This window comes from Melopsittacus undulatus, chromosome 22 (assembly GCF_012275295.1).
Source record: "Melopsittacus undulatus isolate bMelUnd1 chromosome 22, bMelUnd1.mat.Z, whole genome shotgun sequence".
Classification (NCBI taxonomy): Eukaryota; Metazoa; Chordata; class Aves; order Psittaciformes; family Psittaculidae; genus Melopsittacus; species Melopsittacus undulatus.
The window spans coordinates 1,731,460-1,751,487 of NC_047548.1; the positions used below are offsets into that span (position 1 = coordinate 1,731,460).

The 20,028-nt window shown below is 63.9% G+C and overlaps 4 protein-coding genes across 5 annotated transcripts; all 4 read left to right on the forward strand.

Annotated features, from left to right (window-relative positions):
• Positions 1 to 148: 148 nt before the first annotated feature.
• On the forward strand, positions 149 to 5,190 carry SLC3A2 (solute carrier family 3 member 2). Of its 2 annotated transcripts, none has more exons than XM_034071787.1 (10): positions 149 to 166; positions 1,003 to 1,435; positions 2,110 to 2,283; positions 2,437 to 2,537; positions 3,099 to 3,167; positions 3,257 to 3,318; positions 3,414 to 3,594; positions 3,783 to 3,950; positions 4,220 to 4,279; positions 4,473 to 5,190. In XM_034071787.1, the coding sequence occupies exons 1-10, from the start codon at positions 164 to 166 to the stop codon at positions 4,797 to 4,799; spliced, it is 1,578 nt and encodes a 525-aa protein (XP_033927678.1). In that variant the 5' UTR covers positions 149 to 163; the 3' UTR covers positions 4,800 to 5,190. The 2 variants fall into 2 exon arrangements, with proteins under 2 accessions (XP_033927678.1, XP_033927677.1); XM_034071786.1 differs by lacking the exon at positions 149 to 166 and adding an exon at positions 334 to 568.
• A 337-nt stretch (positions 5,191 to 5,527) lies between these two features.
• Positions 5,528 to 8,142, forward strand: TRMT112 (tRNA methyltransferase activator subunit 11-2). Its single transcript, XM_034071788.1, has 4 exons — positions 5,528 to 5,810; positions 6,645 to 6,746; positions 7,289 to 7,381; positions 7,507 to 8,142. Exons 1-4 carry the CDS (start codon positions 5,556 to 5,558, stop codon positions 7,606 to 7,608), a joined length of 552 nt encoding a protein of 183 aa, XP_033927679.1. The 5' UTR covers positions 5,528 to 5,555; the 3' UTR covers positions 7,609 to 8,142.
• Positions 8,143 to 8,226: 84 nt separating this feature from the next.
• BANF1 (barrier to autointegration nuclear assembly factor 1) lies at positions 8,227 to 10,097 on the forward strand. Its single transcript, XM_034071789.1, has 3 exons — positions 8,227 to 8,378; positions 8,457 to 8,587; positions 9,558 to 10,097. Exons 2-3 carry the CDS (start codon positions 8,462 to 8,464, stop codon positions 9,702 to 9,704), a joined length of 273 nt encoding a protein of 90 aa, XP_033927680.1. The 5' UTR covers positions 8,227 to 8,378; positions 8,457 to 8,461; the 3' UTR covers positions 9,705 to 10,097.
• A 344-nt stretch (positions 10,098 to 10,441) lies between these two features.
• MUS81 (MUS81 structure-specific endonuclease subunit) lies at positions 10,442 to 15,846 on the forward strand. Its single transcript, XM_034071804.1, has 16 exons — positions 10,442 to 10,604; positions 10,892 to 11,015; positions 11,160 to 11,227; positions 11,339 to 11,410; positions 11,730 to 11,801; positions 11,929 to 11,999; positions 12,080 to 12,178; positions 12,282 to 12,362; positions 12,700 to 12,800; positions 13,168 to 13,268; positions 13,767 to 13,883; positions 13,972 to 14,067; positions 14,528 to 14,647; positions 14,880 to 14,983; positions 15,084 to 15,167; positions 15,659 to 15,846. The coding sequence occupies exons 1-16, from the start codon at positions 10,464 to 10,466 to the stop codon at positions 15,723 to 15,725; spliced, it is 1,518 nt and encodes a 505-aa protein (XP_033927695.1). The 5' UTR covers positions 10,442 to 10,463; the 3' UTR covers positions 15,726 to 15,846.
• The last annotated feature ends 4,182 nt before the right edge of the window (positions 15,847 to 20,028 follow it).

A 20,028-nucleotide genomic window follows, 5' to 3' on the forward strand; every position in this document is an offset into this window, starting at 1 on the left:
GAGCCATTGGGGACTCATCCAGAGGGCCGGATATCCTCGGAGAGGATGCAACGAGGATCAAACAGTGCCGGAGATGGGGATCCCGGTCAGAAAGACCCGTGCGGATGGCGATGTGGGGAGCATGGGGGTGTCCCAAAATGGTACCCCCCCATAGCGCGTCAAAATGGTACCTCCCCGGGGTACAACAAAATGGGGGAGCAACAAAACGACGGCGCGTTGGGGTGCAACAAAATGGCGGCCGTGGGGGGGGGGGGGGACACCGGAGAGGAAGAGGGTAACGGGGCCCCCCAACGAGGAGCAGCGGCCGAGGCCCCACATTCGTTGTACGCCCCCCATGAGGGGCGGAATGGGACGGCCCAAACCGCCCCAGTGCTCCCAGTTCCCCACCAGTGTCCGGCTCCGGTGCCTGCCCCCCCCCCCGCGCCTCGTGCCCTTTGATCCGTCCCGGTCAGGCGCCTCAGCGGCGCCGGGGGCGTGGCCTGGGAGAGGGGGGCGTGGCAAGCGAGGGTATAAAAGGCGACGCCTGCGGCGGCTGCCCCCCCATTCCAGTCAGCAGCAGCCAGTGCAGGTAGCGTCAGCCGCGGTGCTCTTGGGAGGCCCGGGACGGGCCCGGGACCCCCAAAAGGGGATTTTGGGGGTTCGGGAAGGAGCTCAGGGTCCCCCCGGGGAAATTGAGGGTGCAGGGGGGGATCCCCGTCTCACTCTGAAGATATTGGGGTGCCCAGCGGGGTTCATGGGGTGCTGGACTCATCCCAGGCCTCATATAAGGACACTGGAGGAGGTAGTCAGGACCCCCCCCCCGAGCATTGGATGTTAACTCCTATAAGAACATCGGGGTATTTAAACCCCTCCTGAGGGTTTTGGGGTATCTGGAGGGGTTTAAGGTGTAGGGACCATCCCAAAGCCTGTCTGGGGGCCCTCAGGGTGAATTTGGGGGGGGGGTGTGACATGAGGTGCAGGACCCCCCCTTAATGAAACGCTTTGGGGTGTCCCCCCCCCAAGACCATGGAGGCGGACACCGAATCCTCCCCCCACGACCTGGAGCTGTCGGCGCTGGAAGCGGAGAAGGAGCCGATGGCAGCGTCCGGCGAGGCCCAGGCCGCCCCCCCCGAGGCGGAGCCAGGCCCCCCCGGTGGGGAGAAGAACGGCCTGGTGAAGGTGCCCGAGGAACTGGGGATCCCCATTGAATCGGGGGGCTCCAAGTTCACGGGGCTGGGGAAGGAGGAGCTGCTGCGGGCGGCCGGGACCCCCCCCTGGGCCAAGGCCAGAGCCATCCTCCTGCTGCTCTTCTGGCTGGGCTGGCTGGGGATGTTGGGGGCCGCAGCCGCCATCGTGGCCAGAGCCCCCCGCTGCCGGCCTCTGCCCCCCCGCTCGTGGTGGGAGATGGGGGCTCTCTACCGGGCACCCCCCACTGCTTTCGCTGGAGACCTGAAAGGTGAGGGGGGGGGACACCCCTGTTTATTTATTCCCCCCCAAAGGACCCCCTTTATTCGTTTATTCCTCCCAAAGGATCCCTACTTAATACCCCTGAAAGACCCCCCCTTTATTCATATATCCCCCCCCAAAGGACCCCCCTTTATTCGTTTATCCCCCCCAAAGGACCCCCTATTTATTCATTTATCACCCCAGATAATCCCTTTTTACTCATTTATCCCCATCCCAAAGGACCCCCCTTCTTTTATTGCCCCCAAAAGATCCCCCCATTATTAGTTTATCCCCTCAAACACCCCCCCATTAGTTTATGCACCCCAAAGAATCCACTTAGGAGTTTAATCCCATTCCAAATGACCCCCCCCATTAGTTTATCCCCATTCCAAATGATCCCCCATTAGTTTATCCCCCCCCCCAATGGACCCCCCCACGAGTTTATCCCCCCAAAGCACCCCCTTACTGCTTTACCCCCCCATAGAACCCCATCACTCACAGCTGCCCCCCCTTGTGCTGCCCTTATTTCATCAGCCATAGGGTGGGGGCAGTGAGTCAGCATTGGGGGGGGGGGGATGTGGCTTTAATGGGCTCCCCAAATCCTAATGGGAAGGATGGGACCCCCCCAAACTCGATGGGGGGGGGGGGGGCAGATTTAGGGCTCACCCCCCACACCCATTGCAGGTGTGGCCTCGAGACTGGAGCACGTGGCCGGGCTGCAGGTAAAGGGGCTGGTGCTGGGGCCGCTGCACCCCCAAAGCTCTGGGGCCCCCCAGGACACCCCATTGGGGCAGCTGGACCCGGAGCTGGGCTCCCTGCTGGACTTCACCCACCTCCTGCAGGCCGCCAAGAAGAAGGGTGAGGGGCACCCCGAGTGCTATGGGGCGGCAGTTGTGGGGCTATGGGGGGGCTGTGGGTATGGGTAAGGGGGTGCAGGTCAGGGGTAAAGGGGGTACCCCAGGACTTGGGGATGGGGGGGCTTTGACACCCCCCTCCCTTTGACCCCACCAGGGATCCAGGTGATCTTGGATTTGACCCCCAACTACTTGGGGGGCTCGGCTTGGTTTGGGCCTGCAGTGGCTGAGGACCCCGGCTTCCAGGATAAGGTCAAGGTATGCGGGGGCTATGGGTGGCCATAGGGAAGCTATGGGGTACATTGTGGCAGCTATGGGGTGCTCTTGCTGGGTATAGGACAGTAATGGGGCAGTTATGGGGTGGTGAGGCTGGCCACAGGGAAGCTATGGGGTACATTGGGGCAGCTGGGGGGAGCGTTGAAGCAGGTATGGGGTGCTTTTACTGGCTATGGGGCAGCTATGGGGTGGTGAGGCTGGCCATAGGGAAGCTATGGGGTGCATTAGGGTAGTTGGGGGGTGTATTGAGGCAGGTATGGAGTGCTTTTACTGGCTATAGGGCAGCAGTGGGGCAGCTATGTGGTGGTGAGGCTGGCCATGGGAAAGCTATGGGGTGCATTGGGGCAGGTATGGTGTACTTTTATTGGCTGTAGGGCAGCAATGGGGCAGGTATGAGGTGGTGAGGTTGGCTATGGGGTGCATTGGGCAGCTGTTGGGTGCTCTGGATGACCATGGGCTGCTGTCGATGCCCATAGGGCAACTCTGGGGTGCTGTGGGTCGCTGTGGGGCAGGCAGAGCACTCACCCCCCCTGTGCCCCACAGCGAGCAATGAGCGTGTGGCTGGAGCGCGGCGTCGCCGGCTTCTTCCTGGATGGCATCGAGGAGCTGAAGGTGGGGATCAGGGATGTGTGGGGCAGGAATGGGGCTCTGTGGGGCAGGAATGGGGCTCTATGGGGTGACCCCCCTTTTCCTGCCCCCAGCCCTCAGTGTTGGCCGAGTGGCGGAACCTGACGGAGCAGAGCAGCCCTGAGGGCATCCCCAGGTCTGTATGTGCCCCCCCCATCTCCCCCCCCATGTGTTTTTGGGGGTCACCCCCCCCCATTTTGACCCATTGCTTCCCCCCCCCCCCGTTTTTAGGGTGCTGGTTGGGGGCACACGACTGCAGGACCCCCCCTCGCTGCTGGCACTGCTCAACTCCTCTGCTGTGGGGCTGGTGCTTGGGCCCTTCCTGGAGCCGCTGCTGTCCAAAGGCCTCGGCCCCACATTGGCCCCACAACTGCTGGAGTTCCTGGCCCCCCAAACCCCCCTGGCCTGGAGCGTGAGTGTCCCAAACCCCCCCTTGTGACCCATAACACCCCTTTGGACCCCCCCTGAGACCCCCACATTCCCAATGCACACCTAGTCCCCCCCTTGGACCCCCAAATCACCTTCAACCCCCCCCCCCCCGTACCCCACATATCCCCATGATGGGGGGGTGACCTCGTGTGTGTATCCCCCCCCATGCAGGTGGGGTCCCCATGGCAGCACCTTGTGGGGCTGAGCCCCCTCCGTGCCCCCCAACTCCTGCTCCTGCTCTGGACCCTGCCTGGAACCCCTGTGCTCAGCTATGGGGACGAGGTGGGGCTGATGGATGATGATCAGGGGTGGCTCCCTGGCACCCCCCAACCTGGCCAGGTATGGGGCCGGGGGGGGGGGGGGGAGGGGAAACACACATTTTGGGGTAAAAAGGCAATGGATTTGGGGTGCTGTGGGGCTGAGGGTGGGATTTGGGTATGGGGGGGTGGTTTCGGGTGCTATGGGGGGGATTTGTGCTATGGGGGGGCTGATTTGGGGGTGCTATGGGGGGGATTGGTGCTATGGGGGGTTTGGGGTGCTATGGACAGGGTTTTGGGGGGGTGGGACAAAAGTTTACGACCTTTGACCCCTTCTTCCCCCCCCCCCAGCTGACCGCGATGCCCTGGGACCTGATCGAGGGGATCCAGAAGGGCGACAACAGCACCGAGGTGGGCGGGGCTTGTCTTAAAGGGGTGGGGCTTTTGATAGGAGGTGGGCGTGGTTTGGCTTAAAGGGGTGGGGCTTGTGTTGGGCTTGACATGCGGTGGGCGGTGCTTGGCTTAAAGGGGTGGGGCTTGTGTTAAAGGGGCCGCGGCCCTCTTAAAGGGGCATCGCCCGTGTGTCTAACCCCCCTCCCCGCAGGCCCAGCTGCTGGAGCTCTGCCGCCGTTTGGCTGCGCTGCGGGCTCAGGAGCGGTCCCTGTCCCTCGGGGATGCTGAGGCCATTCCCGCAGGATCCGCAGCCGCTTTCCTGCGGATCTGGGATCAGAGCAAACGCTTCCTGGTGGTGCTGAACCCTGGGGAGCAGCCCATGGATGAGGTGACCCTGCGGGACCCACGTCTGCCCCCCCAGGCTACCCTGCAGCTCAGCACCCACCACCCGCCGCCCCCAGAGCCTCACGTCGATCTGGGGGCTCTCAAACTGCGGCCCTTTGAGGGGCTGCTGCTCAGCTTCCCGTCCCCCCCGTAGTGCCTGTGCTGCCCCATAGCGTCTGTGGGGCAGGAGCAATGTGTGTGTGTGTGTCCCTTTCCACTCCCAGCACCCATAAGTGGAGCGACCCCATCCCAGCTGCACCCATAGCACCCATCAGAGCCTGGGGGGAGCACACAACACCTTTATGTGGCCTTACCCCCCCATCCCCAGCACCCATTTATTCCCCTCTGTGTCTCATTTTGGGGCTCCTTCCTTCTCCTGGGGCTTTTGGGGTCCCTTTCTCCCCCCATACACTCCCTTATGGTGGGACCCTTGGCAGTGTTGGGGTGCTAGGCTTGGGGGGGGTCCCCTCTTGTCCCTAAAGAGGTGCTTGGGGTGCTTCCTGTGCCCACAGTATTGATTAAATGAGCTGCATTTGTGCCTTTGACTCCATCTATGGCCATGGGGGACGTGGCAGAGGGTTTGGGGTTACCGAGGGTTTGGGGGTACCCAGGGTTTGGGGGTACCGAGGGTTTGGGGGTACTCAGGGTTTGGGGGTACCCAGGGTTTGGGGCTACCGAGGGTTTGGGGGTACCCAGGGTTTGGGGGTACCGAGGGTTTGGGGGTACTCAGGGTTTGGGGGTACCCAGGGTTTGGGGCCAGCAGTGGGGGGGGGTTAGGGTACAAAATTTGGTGGGGTCAGAGGGTGATTTGGGGGTTCAAGGGGGGTTGGGAGTGCATGGGGGGACATTGGGGGTGGGGGAGGCCGCAGTTGGGTTTGGGGGGTGCAGGGATCCCCCTTATTCCCTATTAATGGTGGGCACCTCCAAACCCGCCCCTTTAAACCACGTCCCTCGCTCTATGACGTCATCACCTCTGCGCGTCTCGTCCCCACGGCATGGCTGCCCCGTTACCGTGGTAACCGCCGTCCAATCAGGTGCGGCTCCTCTCTCCCCGGAAGTGACGCAGACCGGAGGCGGCGCCGGGATGAAGCTGCTCACACACAACCTGCTCTGCTCCAACGTGCGCGGGCTGCGGCCTGGAGGAGGCTTCCCCCTGCGGATACAGGTACCGGAAACAGCCCCGGTACAGGCACACAGCTTCCGGTACCGGCTACAGCCACCGGTGTAGGCACACAGCTTCCGGTACCGGCCATAGCTTCCGGTACAGGTCAGAGCAACCGGTACAGGCACACAGCGTCTGGTACCGTAAATAGTTACCGGCCATAGCCTCCGGTACAGGTCAGAGCAACCGGTACAGGCACACAGCGTCCGGTACCGGCTACAGCCACCGGTACAGGCACACAGCATCCGGTACTTGAAACAGCTCCGGTACAGGCACACAGCTTCCGGTACCGGAAATAGCAACCGGTATAAGTACACAGCTTCCGGTACCGGAAATAGCAACCGGTACAGGCACACAGCTTCCGGTATTGGAAATAGTTACCGGCCATAGTCTCCGGTACCGGTCATAGCAACCGGTAAAGGCACACAGCTTCCGATACCGTAAATAGTTACCGACCATAGCCTTCGGTACCGGCCATAGCCTCCGGTACAGGTCATAGCAACCGGTACAGACCAATAGCCTCCGGTACAGGTCATAGCAACCGGTACTGGTTACAGCCACCGGTACAGGCCCATAACTGCGGTACCGACCATAGCTCCCGGTACAGGCCATAGCTTCCGTCCCGCCCATAGCAACCGGTACCGACCCTAGCCACCGGTACCGGCACCACATCCCCGTTACCGGCCAATAGGCCCCAGCACCTCTCCCCTCATTACCGGCCCGTAAACCCCATTACTGTTACCACACCCCCATTACCAGCCCCACACCCCCGTTACCGTCCCATAGTCCCCGTTCCCCCCCCATAACCCCCGTTCCCGACCCGTTCCCCCCCCGCAGGCCTCGGACGTCTCCGTGCGGCCGGTACCGTTCAACGCTGCCTTCGTGGCCCGTTTGGTGCCACGTCTGCGCTGGGGGGCGCTGCTGGAGGCGGCCGAGAGCGTGAGTGGGGGGGGGGGGGCCGTTTTGGGGGGGGGGGGGGGGGCGTGGTTATGGGGCTGCCTCATTTTGGGGGGGGGCTTCGAGTTTGGGGGGATCCCCGTTTGGAGGGGGGGAGGCACAGGGGTCTTATTTGGGGTCCCCCATTCCAACCACCCCCCCAAAGTTGGGGCACCCCTCGGGGAGGGGGGAGGGGAGATCCAAAGGTTTGGGGGGGGCACATGGGTCTTATTGGGGGTCCCCCATTCCAACCCCCCCCCGCAGTTGGGGCACCCCTCGGTGGGGGAGGGGGGATCCTAAGGTTTGGGGGAGGGGAGGGGGGGGCACAAGGGTCTTATTGCGGGTCCCCCATCCCCCCCCTGCAGTTGGGGCACCCCTCGGGGAGGGGGGGAGGGGAGGGGGGGGCACAGGGGTCTTATGGGGGATCCCCCATTTCCCCCCCCCCACTTGGGGCACCTCTCGGGGAGGGGGGATCCTAAGGTTTGGGGGGGGGGAGGGGTGGGCACAGGGGTCTTATTGGGGGTCCCCCATTCCCCCCCCCGCAGTTGGGGCACCCCTCGGAGCTGCCCCCCGAGCCTGCCCCTGACTACGAGGGAGATGAAGCCTTCCTGAGGCGGGTGCACCATGTACTGCTGGAGGTGAGGGGGGGGGGGACCCCAAAACCCCCTTTTGGGGGGGGTCTGACACCCCCAAAACCCCCTTTGGGGGGGGGGGTCTGACACCCCCACCCATTGACCCCTTTATGTGTTCCCCCCCCCCGCAGGTGGAGGTGCTGGAGGGGTTCCTGCAGTGTCCGGACTCGGGGCGTCAGTTCCCCATCTCCAGGGGGATCCCCAATATGCTGCTGAGCGAGGAGGAGGCCTAAGGGGGGGGGGATGGAGACCCCCCCTCTGCACCCCAAAGTGGAGCAGACCCCCCATGGGCGGCTGAATCCCATGTAAAGGGGGGGGGGGGCGCTTTTGAGGTTTGGTTTTGGGGGGGGTTCCTGTCCTAAAGGTATTCCTTTGCTCCCAAATCGCCCCTTTTTGCCCTAAATTGCCCCTTTTTGCCCTAAATCACCCCTTTCTGCCCCAAATTTCCCCTTTTTGCTCCCAAATTTCCCCTTTTTGCCCCAAATCTCTCCTTCCTACTCCTAAATCACCCCTTTCTGCCCCAAAATCACCCCTTTTTGCTCCCCAATTGCCCCTTATTGCTCCCAAATCGCCCCTTTCTACCCCAAATCTCCCTTTTCTGCCCCCAAACTCCCTTTTCCCCCTAAAACTCCCATTTTCCATCCAAACCCCTTCCATTCCTCAACCTTCCAGCCTCTCCCCCCTCCCCCTTTCCCCTTTTCCCCCATGTTCCTTGGCCCCTCTGTGTTTCATTTATGGTTTCTTAATAAAAACCCTTTTTTTGGCCATTTTTTACTCCTTTCAAGGCTCTTTTGTGGCCAATCCCATTGGATTTGGGGAGGGGGAAGCGGGGGAAACCCGAGGTCCTCCAACGTCTCTATGACCCAACCCACCTCCTAGAGCGCCTCACCCCCCTCTGGTGGCCGCTCTCTCTCGGCTCTATCGCGCAGCCGGACGTGACGTCAGCACGTCGCAGACGCAGAGCGGCAGCGGCCTGAGGCGGAGGCAGCGGCCGGAGGCTCCGGTGAGGGTCGGAGGGGTCCCACAAGGCCCCGGTTACCGGTAACCCCCCCCGTGACCCGGATCCGTTCCCCCCCCATAGGAGCCATGTCCTCCACGTCGCAGAAGCATCGGGACTTCGTGGCCGAGCCCATGGGGGAGAAGCCGGTGGGGACCCTGGCGGGCATCGGGGACGTGCTGGGCAAGAAGCTGGAGGAGAAGGGATTCGATAAGGTGGGGGGGGCACAGGGACCCCATTGGGGATGTGTTTGGGGGTATAGGGGTTATGGGGCAGGGGGACACACAGGGACCCAAGTAGGGATGTGATGGGTAATGGGGACATGGGGCAGGGGGGCACACAGGGACCCCATTAAGTATGTGTATGGGGGGATAGAGACCCTTTTAGGGACATGGTTGGGACAAGAGTCCTTTGGGGACATGGTGGGTATAGGGGACATGGGGCAGGGGGTACACATGGGGATCCCCTTGGGGATGTGGAGGTGGGATAGGGATCCTTTTAGGGATGTGATGGGTATAGGGGCCCTCTGGGGACATGCAGCAGGGGGGCACACAGGGACCCCCTTGGGGATGTGTATGGGGGGATAGGGATCCGTTTAGGGATGAGATGGATATAGGGGCCCTTTCGGGACATGGGGAAGAGGGAGACACAGGGACCCCTTTGGGGATGGGGGTGTGGGGTTAGGGACCCCCTTAGGGACACAGGGGGGACAAGAGACCCACTTAGGGACATGGTGGGGACAGGAGCCTCTTAGTGATATGGGGGGGCAGACAAGGATCCCATTAGGGACATGGAGAAGGGGACACACACACAGGGACCTTCATGGGGCCATGACAGAGCCTGTTGGGGATAATGGGGGGGCTGCACACACAGACAGTGACCCCCTTGGGGACATTGGGGGAGGGTGATGTAGGGAACCCCTTTGGGATGGGGGGGGGACACACAGTGACCCTCTTAGGGACACAATGGGGACAAGAGGCTTCCTTGGGGATATGGAATGGGCAGAAGCCCCTTGGGGGATATGGGAAGGGCTCAGGGATGCGCTTGGAGACATGGGGGGGTTTGAATGCAAACATATCCTTAGGGATGTGGGGTTGTCCCAATGCCATGGGGAGAGCTGCAGGGTCATGGAGTGGGATCAGGAGGATTACAATGGGGGTGTCCCTGTGTTCCCCCCCCCCACAGGCATATGTGGTACTGGGCCAGTTCCTGGTGCTGCGCAAGGACGAGGAGCTGTTCCGGGAATGGCTGAAGGAAACGTGTGGAGCCAACGCTAAACAGTCCCGGGATTGCTCCGGCTGCCTGCGGGAATGGTGCGATGCCTTCCTCTGAGCCCCCCCGTGGGGCACCCCACACCCCCCCCCATCCCCTCCACCAGCCACGGGGGTCCCATTCACATCAGGGCCCCCCCAAACTGTGGTGCTGCCCCCCCCAACCCCCCAATGTTGGGGTTTTCCCTTCCAAAACCATCCCTATGGACGGGGTCTGGGATGCCTCCATCACCACCTGGATCACACCATGGGGGTGTGGGGGGGGTGTCGTGTGTGTCCCCCCCCCAGGTTGTGTTGATATTGCCTCTATCCCCATGGAGGAAGGGGGGGGTTTGGGGTATTCCATCCTTCCAGCACTGGGGGGGTTTGTGTCATTTTGGGGTGCCCCCCCCCCCCTTTGCTTCCAGTTTGTTTGTATGGATTTTCTAAACAATAAAGGTTTTGCTGTGCTGGGTCCAAGGTTTGGTTTCATGGGGGGGGGCAATTGGGGGTGTGACCCCCCCCCCAAACCAGGAGGTGCTTGGGAGATTCTAATAGGGAGATGGGGATGTTTGGGGGGGGTCCATAGGGAAAAGGAACCTGAGGGTAAGTTGGGGGGGGTGGGAACCATTTGGGGGGGCTGAAACTCGGGTTGGGGGGGGAAAGTGGGGGTATCAACCCCCCAGGGGCTGTTTATAGGGGCATTCCCCCCCGAGTCCTCCAGAGCAGAGGAGTTGGTCCTCCAGGCCGCCTAGAGAGGCATAGAGCAGACAAGCTGAGGGTGCGAGCGGGGGCGGCACTTCCGTGTGTGGGGCGGAAGCAGCCGGAGACGGGCGCTGCCATGGCGGAGGCCGCCGGTGCTGCCCCCCCCCTCCGCCGCCGCCGCCGGCCCCGGACATGCCCCAACCCCCTCTTCACGCGGTGGCTCCGGGAGTGGAGGGACGAGGCTACCGGGACACGGGCGAAGGGAGTCTATGAACGGGTGCGGGGGGGGGGATACCGGAGGGGGGGGGCGGGGACACCGGAGGGGGGCGGGGACACCGGAGGGGGGAGGGAACACCGGGACACGGGCAAAGGGCGTCTACGAACGGGTACGGGGGGGGGGGAAGGGTGGGGATACCGGATGGGGGGACGGGACACCGGAGGGGGGGGCGGGGACACGGGCGAAGGGCGTCTATGAACGGGTACGGGGGGCGGAGGAACACCGGAAGGGGGGGCGGGGCCTCCGGAGGGGGCGTGGCCTCCGGTGCCAGCCCCGTGTCCGCGCAGGCGCTGCGCTCCCTCGCCCGGTACCCGCTGCGGCTCCGGTCCGGGCAGGCGGCCGCCATCTTGAAGAACTTTGGCCCCGCCCTCTGCCGCCGGCTCGATCTGCGCCTGCGCCAGCACCGAGCAGGTGGGGGGGGGGGGGGGGGGCAGGGAGTGGGAGGGGCTTAAGGGTGGTGGGAGGGGCTACGGGTGGGCGGTTCCATAAAGCTGCAATGGGCGTTGATCCATGCGCTCATTTGCATCTGATTTGCATATTGACACCTCCCACCAGAACAGGGCCACGCCCCCAGCCCCCCCGCAGAGAGGAGGAGCCTGGAGAGCCCCTTGGCTCCACCCACTGTGAGTGACATCATCACCCCTCCCCCACCCGGACCCCCCTGGGGGGGGCGTGGTTTGAGGGGGTCGGAGCCCCCTCCTCACCTTCTCCCCCCTCCCATCCCCCCCCCCCAGCGTTGCCCCTCCCGTGAGTACCGACCCCTCCCCCGCTCGGGGGCACGAGCGCTGCTGCTGACGCTGCATAAGGTAAAGGGGGGGTCCAGATGGTACTGGGGTTATTGGGGGTCATTGGAGGGTACTGGGGTTACTGGGTGCTACTGGGTGTTCCTGGGACCATTGGTGAGGGATGGGGTTTACTGGGATGCGCTGGGCAGTGCTGTGGTTTACTGGGGTGATTGGAGGGCAGGGGGGGTCCTGGTAGCACTGGGGGTTGTTAGGGGTCATTGGAGGGTACTGGGGTTACTGGGTGCTACTGGGGGTTACTGGGACCATTGGTGAGGGACGGGGGTTACTGGGATGTACTGGGCAACGCTGTGGTTTACTGGTCCCCCCCATCCCCCCCCAGAGCTCGGAGCCCCTCCCAGAGGCGGAGCTTCTGCGTCAAGCCCAACCCCTCTGTGCCCGACCCCTGACCCTGGTGAGTGCCTCAGTAGGCACCAGAGTGAACAGGAGCAGGAAGGTCCCATAGGACCCCCCCCCCCCACCCCATAAATGGGGGGCACGTGGTTAATGGGGCCCCCTTCCTACCCCCCCTCCCCCCCCAGGCAGCACCCAAGGGTGCTCTGAGCACCCTCCTGCGCCGGGACCTGCTGCAACGCATTGGCCGCCCCCCCCGGTATGGTCACAGCCCCCCCCCCCCATCCCGGACCCCTATGATCCCCCCCCCATTCACCCCTATTGATCCCCCCTCCCCAGGTACTCACTGACCCCACGTGGTCGCATTCTGGCCCAGCGATTGGCTGCTGCCGCCTCAGAAGCTCCGCCCCCGTGCGAGGAGCATCCTCCCTCCCCACCGTAAGTCACCAGGGTGCCCATTGAGGGGTTTATTGGGGGGGGGGGGGCCCAGATTTCAGGGTTTGGGTCCCCCCCCCCTTTTGGACTCATTGGTCCCCCCCAGGCCTGACTCTGATGTCGACTTTGAGCTGAAACCCGGTGAATTTGACATCATTCTGTGTGCTGATGTCACCGAGGCCAATGGGTGCGTGAGTCCCCCCCCATCCCTGCCCCATGGGGTCCTCCCCCCGCCCACGGAATGCCATGTCCCTTGTCCCCATCCCAGGCTTGGCAGGGGCCTGATCCATCCCCATCCCGGGGGGGGTTCTTCTGCCCCATAGGTCCCAATGAGCCCCACTCATGGACCCCTTGCCCCCCCCATTAGGGTGTCCCCTGCCCTTTCCCTTGTCCCCATAGGGTTCTCTGGATCATCCCACCCTTGTACCCCCAATGTCCCCCCCCTCAACCCCTATGGGGAGGCCCCGCCCCACATGTGACGTAGCCACGCCCCCCTGTGACGTCAAGGGGGGGGGTGTGGCCAGGCCGGTGCCGTCGCTGCTGCGGGGCCGCGTCCATCTGAGCCTGCGCAGACTCCACGTGGGAGACTTCCTCTGGGTGGCCCGCGAGAAGGCTCCGCCCACAGGTGGGCGTGGCCTCGTGTGGTGGGCGGGGCCACGGGAGGGAGAGAACCAATGGGATGAGCGCTGAGGGGGGAGCCCGGTGCTGACTCCGCCCACATCGGCTGCGGTGTGGGTGGGGCCGAGGAGGTGACTCCGCCCACATTGAGTTCTGGGAGGGGTCAGTGTCTGACCACGCCCCCGTTGGAGGTGGTGGGTGTGGCTAGGCGCTGGCCCCGCCCCTTGCGCGCCTCGTCTTTGGCTGTGGGCGGGGGCAGGGGCGCAACCACGCGCTGCCATTGGCTGTGGGCGGGGCTGGGGGTGCAACCGCGCGCTGCTATTGGCTGTGGGCGGGGTGCAGGGGGCGTGACCGTGCTCTGGCCCCGCCCCCAGGGCGCCCCCCGAGGGAGCTGGTGTTGGACGTGGTGGTCGAGCGGAAATCGGCCTCGGACCTGGGGAACAGCCTCAGTGATGGGAGGTACCGGGAGCAGAAGGTGCGGGGGGCACTGGGGTTACTGGGGGTTACTGGGGTTACTGGGACCATTGCAGAGGGATGGGGGTTACTGGGGTGTACTGGGCAGCGCTGTGGTTTACTGGGGTGGTTGTATGGCCGGGCGGGATCCTGATGGCACTGGGGGTCACTGGAGGGTACTGGGGTTACTGGGGGTTACTGGGGGTTACTGGGACCATTGGAGAGGGATGGGGGTTACTGGGATGTACTGGGCAGCGCTGTGGTTTACTGGGGTGATTGGAGGGCGGGGGGGGGTCCTGATGGCACTGGGAGTCATTGGGCTCATTGGGGGACAATGGGGGTTATTGGGAGGCAGTGGGGGCTATTGAGGTGATTGGGTGTCAATGGGGGTTTCAGTGGGTGTCAGTGGGGGTTCCTGATGGGCACTGGGGGCTATTGAGGTCAATGGGTGTCAATGGGGTGTCAATGGATGTCAATGGGGCTTCCTGATGGGCACTGGTTCTAACTGGTTTCCCCCCAGTTCCGCCTGGGCCGCTGTGGTCTGCGCCACCCCATTTACCTGCTGGAGGACCCACACAAGGGGGAGCACCTGAGCCTGCCCCTCTCCACCCTGCGCCAGGCGGCCGTGAGCACCCAGGTACCCCCCATTGCACCCATAGGACCCCAGCACCCATGGGTGCCCCCCCCAGATTGGGGCGTGATCTCAACCCCCCCATTCCCTGCAGGTTGTGGATGGTTTCTTTGTGAAGCGCACGGGGGGGCCCCAAGAATCGGCCGCATACCTGGGGGTGCTGGGGGAGCAGCTGCAGCAGCGCTATGGGGTGAGCATGGGGGGGGTATGGGGTGAGCATGGGGGGGGGGTATGGGGTGAGCATGGGGGGGGTATGGGGTGAGCATGGGGGGGGGTATGGGGTGAGCATGGGGGGGGTATGGGGTGAGCATGGGGCGGGTATGGGGTGAGCATGGAGGGTGTGTATGGGGTGAGCATGAGGAGGGGTATGGGGTGAGCATGGGGGGGGTATGGGGTGAGCATGGGGGGGGGTATGGGGTGAGCATGAGGGGGGGTATGGGGTGAGCATGGGGGGGGGTATGGGGTGAGCATGAGGGGGGGTATGGGGTGAGCATGGAGAGTGTGTATGGGGTGAGCATGGGGGGGGTATGGAGGTTATGGGGTCATATGGGGACAGGAAGGGGTCATGGAGGGAACACGAGGGGGGTTCTGGGGTTCCTGCCCCCCCCCCTCCCTCCCCCTGACCCCCCTTTGCCCTCCCCCCCCCCCAGGGCCGGGTGCTGCGGGCGTGGGGGGGGGACGTGACCGGACGTGGCCCCCCCGAACCCCTGGGGGCTCCTTGTGCCCTCCTGCCCTTCCAGTGCCTGCGCATGGCCGGGGGCAAGAACCAGGTTGGGGGCACAAAGGGGACACGGGGGGGGGGGGCCTGGAGGGGATAATGGGGTTGGGGAGGGGGCAAAGGGGGTCCCCGAAGTGGGGGGGTCCTAAGAGCCCCTGGGGAGGGGGGGATGGGGAGGATGGGGGGGGTCAAAAGGGGTCCCTAAAGGGGGGGGATGGGTCCAAAGGAGGGGGTGGGGGGGGTTGGGGTGCTCAGGGGGTTATATTGGTTCTCCCCCCCCCCAGCCCCAGACCGTGGGGGACGTCTTCGTCCGTCAACTGCTGCAGCTCGGGGGGGTCAGTGGGGGGAGGGCGGCCGCCATCTTGCGCCGCTTCCCCACCCCTGCCAGGTAATGGGGGGGGAGGGGGGTGACCCCCAAGTGTGGGGCTGGGGCCTCAACCCCCCCCCCCCCCCCACATCCTTTCATCCCCCCCTTGTCCCTATCACAGCCTCATGGCTGCCTATGGCGCCTGCCCCGAGCCCCTGCAGCGAGAGGCTCTGCTCAGCACCGTCCCCTGTGGGCCCATGCAGAGGTGAGACCCCCCCAACCATGGTGCCCCCCCCCCCCATGGTGCCCCCCCATATTTTAGTGCCCCCCCCCCATGGTGCTCCCCCTATCGTTTGATGCTCCCCCGGGTGCCCCCCATATCCCTTTATTGCCCCCCCATCCCTGGGTACCCCCCCCATGGTGCCCCCCCATCCATGGGTACCCTCACCATGGTGCCCCTCTCATCGTTTGGTGCCCCCCCATCCCTGGGTACCCCCCTGCCAGTGCCCCCCACATCCTTTGATGCCCCCCCCATCCATGGGTAACTTTCCCTATAGTGCCCCCCCTATAATTTGGTGCCCCCCCCATCCCTGGGTAACCCCCCTATGGTGTCCCCCCTATCCCTTGGTGCTCCCCCTGGTGCCCCCCATATCCCTTGATGCCTCCCCCATCCCTGGGTACCCCCCCCATGGTGCCCCCCCCATCCCTTGGGATCCCCCCCCCCCCCATTCCCACCTCTGTCCCCTCATCCCACAGGAACCTGGGTCCCTCCCTCAGCCGATCCCTGGCTCAGCTCTACAGCACCCCAGGACCCTTACCCTGAGGGTGCCCCCCCCCCCCCATCACCCCTTTGTCACCCCCCAATACAGCCCTCATTGCAGGTGGGTGCTGTGGTCATTATGGGGGGAACACACACATGGGTGATGGTTGGGGGACATACATGGGTGATGGGGGGGACACACACATGGGTGATGGGGACACACACACATGGGTGATGGGGACACACACACATGGGTGATTGGGGGGGACACACACACATGGGTGATGGGGACACACACACATGGGTGATGGGGGGGGACACACACACATGGGTGATGGGGGGGACACACACACATGGGTGATGGGGACACACACACATGGGTGATGGGGGGACACACACACGTGGGTGATTGGGGGGACACACACACATGGGTGATGGGGACACACACACATGGGTGATGGGGACACACACACACATGGGTGATGGGGACACACACACATGGGTGATGGGGACACACACACACATGGGTGATGGGGACACACACACATGGGTGATGGGGGGACACACACACATGGGTGATGGGGACACACACACACATGGGTGATGGGGACGACACACACACATGGGTGATGGGGGGACACACACACATGGGTGATGGGGGGGGACACACACATGGGTGATGGGTGCTGTAGTGATGTGGTGGGGGGGAAACACCCACTTGGGGGTCAGCCCCCCCTCTATGTTTCACCCCCCCCCCACTTCCTTCCTCTCCACACCCCCATCTCAGCCGCAGCACTTATGGGGCGGCCCCACAAGTTATGGGGCAGGGAGGGGGTGGTCAGGTCAGGGTGTTCCCACCCCGGTGCACTGGGAGCACTGGGAGCACTGGGAGGGGTTGCTCCGTCCTCCGGCACCGCCCCTATGGCCGTGCTGGGGATACCGAGAGCCGGCTCCGGACACAAGCGCATCCGGTAGCGGCGATGCTGGCGCTGGTGGCGCTGGTGACGGTGACGGTAACGGGGGGGGGGGGGGTCCCCGTTGTCCCCCCCCTGCCCCTTGGGCTTCGGGCCGGTACCGGGGCCGGGGGGGGGGGGTTTGTGGGGACACCGACGAGTGCCGCACGGCCAACGTGTGCCACCATATGTGCCTGAACCACGAGGGGGGCTTCGCCTGTCATTGCCACCCCGGGTACGTGCTGCTGCCCGACGGGGCGGCCTGCAGGCGCCTGCCCCATGGAGCACGGAGGGGATGGGGGGGGCACCGAGTGAGGCCCCCCCGAGGGGGGCAGAGAGGATGGAGCCGTGGACAGCAACGGGAACCGGGAGCGGGTTGGGACGGGGAGGGGAGAGGGGTGGGAATGGGAACGGGAATGGGAACGGGAATGGGAATGGGAATGGGAACGGGAATGGGAATGGGGATGGGGATGGGAACGGGAATGGGAAGGAGAAGGGGGTGGGGGGGAGGAGAGGGGGAGCACGGAGCGGTTTGGGATCGGGATCGGCTCCGGTGGGATCGGGAACAGAGCAGGAATAGGGGTGAGGAGGAGGCGCAACAAGGCAATGATGGGGATGAGGGAGCTTCATGGCATCGGGATCGGCACCAATGGGATCGGACACTGGGAAGGAGATGGGATTTGGATGGGGACTCGGACCGAGGCAATGATGAGGATCCAGGAGCTTCCTGGCATCGGGATTGGCACCAATGGGATCGAGCACCGAGCAGGAATCGGGACTTGGAGGAGGAATTGCCCCAAGGCAATAATGGGGATCCAGGAGCATCCTGGCACCGGGATCGGCACCAATGGGATCGGGAACTGAGCAGGAAGCAGGACCTGGAAGGGGACTTGCACCAAGGCAATGATGGGGATGCAGGAGCTTCCTGGCACCGGGATCAGCACCAATGGGACCAGGAACTGAGCAGGAATCGGGACTTGGAGGAGGAATTGCCCCAAGGCAGTGATGGGGATTTGGGAGCATCCTGGCACCGGGATCAGCATCATTGGGATCGGGCATCAAGCAGGAACCAGGACTTGGAGGAGGAATTGCCCCAAGCCAATAATGGGGATCCGGGAGCATCCTGGTACTGGGATCGGCATCAATGGGACCCAGCACTGAGCTCATCGCAGGCCCCCCCCACGTACGGTGCCCCCCACCCCGGCTCTGCCCCCCCCTATGGGGATGGGGACCCCGATACCTATGGGGACCCCTACACGGCCCTGGAGGACCCCGAGGAGCAGCCCTGGGACCCCGACACTTATGGGGGCCCCTACACTGGCCCGGCCCTTCCCTATAGGGGGGAGGAGCCGGAGCCCTGGGACCCCGAGACTGAGCCCTGGGACCCCGATATCTATGGGGACCCCTATATGGACCCCTATGGGGATGAGGACCCTGAAGGGGGACATTGGGGTCCCTCTGCCCCCCTCTTGGGGTCCTATGGGGATGAGGACCCTGAGCCCGGGAGCCTCCGCAGGGGCAGGGACCCCCAAACCAGGCCCTGGGACCCCTATGGGGACTCCCATAGGGACTCCTATGAGGGTGGGGACCCCCAAAGAGCCCCAGATCCCCACACAGACTCCTGGGACCCCCAACCTGAGCTCAGGGACCCCCTTAGCCTTGGGGACCCCCCCATTGACCACACGGACCCCTATAGGCTTAGAGACCCCCCCATTGATCCTATGGACCCCTTTACCCTTGGTGCCCCCCCCATTGACCCCCATGGAGCCAGCTCCCCCCCCTCAGTGCCCTATAGGGACCCCCAAGCTCCCCCTCCCATCCCGCAGGAACCCCCTGGTGCCCCCCCCAGGGCTGGAGACCCCCCAAGCGCTCCCCCCACTTCTCAGGACCTCCCAGTTGCCCCCCCCACATCCCAGTTGCCCCCAGTTCCTCCCCCCGTTATCCTAGATACCCCCATTACCCCCCCAGATACCCCCATTGACCCTCCAGTTACTGCCCCAGATACCCCCATTACCCCCCCAGATACCCCCATTGCCCCCTCAGTTGCCCCCCCCGATGCCCCCATAACCCCCCCAGTTAACCCCCCCATGACCCCCCCATTTACCCCCTCAGTTGCCCCCCCCAAAGCCTCCCCAGATACTCCAAATACCCCCCCAGTTAACCCCATTACCCACCCAGATACCCCCATTACCCCTCCAGTTACTGCCCCAGATACCCCTATTACCCCCCCAGTTGCCCTCCCCAGGCTCAAGGCCCCCCCATCTCCCCCCCCCAACCCCCATTCCCCCCTCACCCCCCCCCCACCCTCCAAGCCCCCCCCCCTCGCCCCCTTTCCCCCCTCATCTCCCCCCCCCAGGCGCGGGTCCCTCGGGGGGGGGCTGCTGCTGGCGCTACCGGTGGCACTGGGAGCCGCACTGGTGTTACTGGGAGCACTGGGGGCGCTGAGGGGGCTCCCCCGGACACCCCCCCCTGCCTGAAGGGTGATGGGGCTGGGGGGGCAAACTGGGAGAGACACCCCCAGACAGGGAGAGACCCCCCCCAAACTGGGAGATACCCCCCCCAAACTGGGAAAGACCCCCCTCAAACTGGGGGGGGTTTCCCCCCCTCCCCCCGGGTGGGGGAGGGGCAATAAACGGGGGGGGGTCTGAACCCCCAGACCCGGCTCCATTGGGGGGGGAGGGGAGGGGTGGTGGGGTTGGTTCCCCCCCCCAACAGCTGTTGAATGAATCCAGATGTGGGGGGGGTGCGGTTGGGGTGAGTCACAGCCGCGATGACGTCAGAGTCCCCCGGGGGGGGGTGCGGTGCGGGTGGGGTCATACTGGGGGGGGGGGGGGGCTCTGCAGTCACTGGGTTATAATGGGAGGAACTGGGGGCCCCCCATTGGCCAAGCACCAATAAACCCCCCCCCCCCCTTTCTTGTTCCACATCCTTTGAGTCTTCAGCACCTTTATTCCACTGAGGGCAGTGATTTGGGGGGGGCCTGGGGGGGTCCAGAGGTGGTTTTGGGGTCCCAGAGGTGTTTGATTGGGTCCCAAAGGTGGTTTTGGGGTCTTAGAGGGGTTTTTTGGGGTCCCAAAGCCGTTTTTTGGGGTCCCAGAGGTGTTTTATGGGGTTCGAAGCTTGTTTTTTGGGGTTCCAAAGGTGTTTTGGGCATCCCAAAGCCAGTTTTTGGGGTCCCAAGTCGGTTTTTGGGGTAACAAAGGTGGTTTTTGGGCTCCCAAAGGCGGTTTCTGGGGTCCCAGTGGTGTTTTTGGGGTCTCAAAGTTGTTTTTGGAGTCACAGAGGTGTTTTATGGCGTTCCAAAGTTGTTTTTTTGGGTCCCAAAGCTGTTTTTTTAGGGTCTCAGATGTGTTTTATGGGTTCCCAGAGGTGTTTTTGGGGTCCCAAAGGTGGTTTTTTTAGGGTCCCAAACC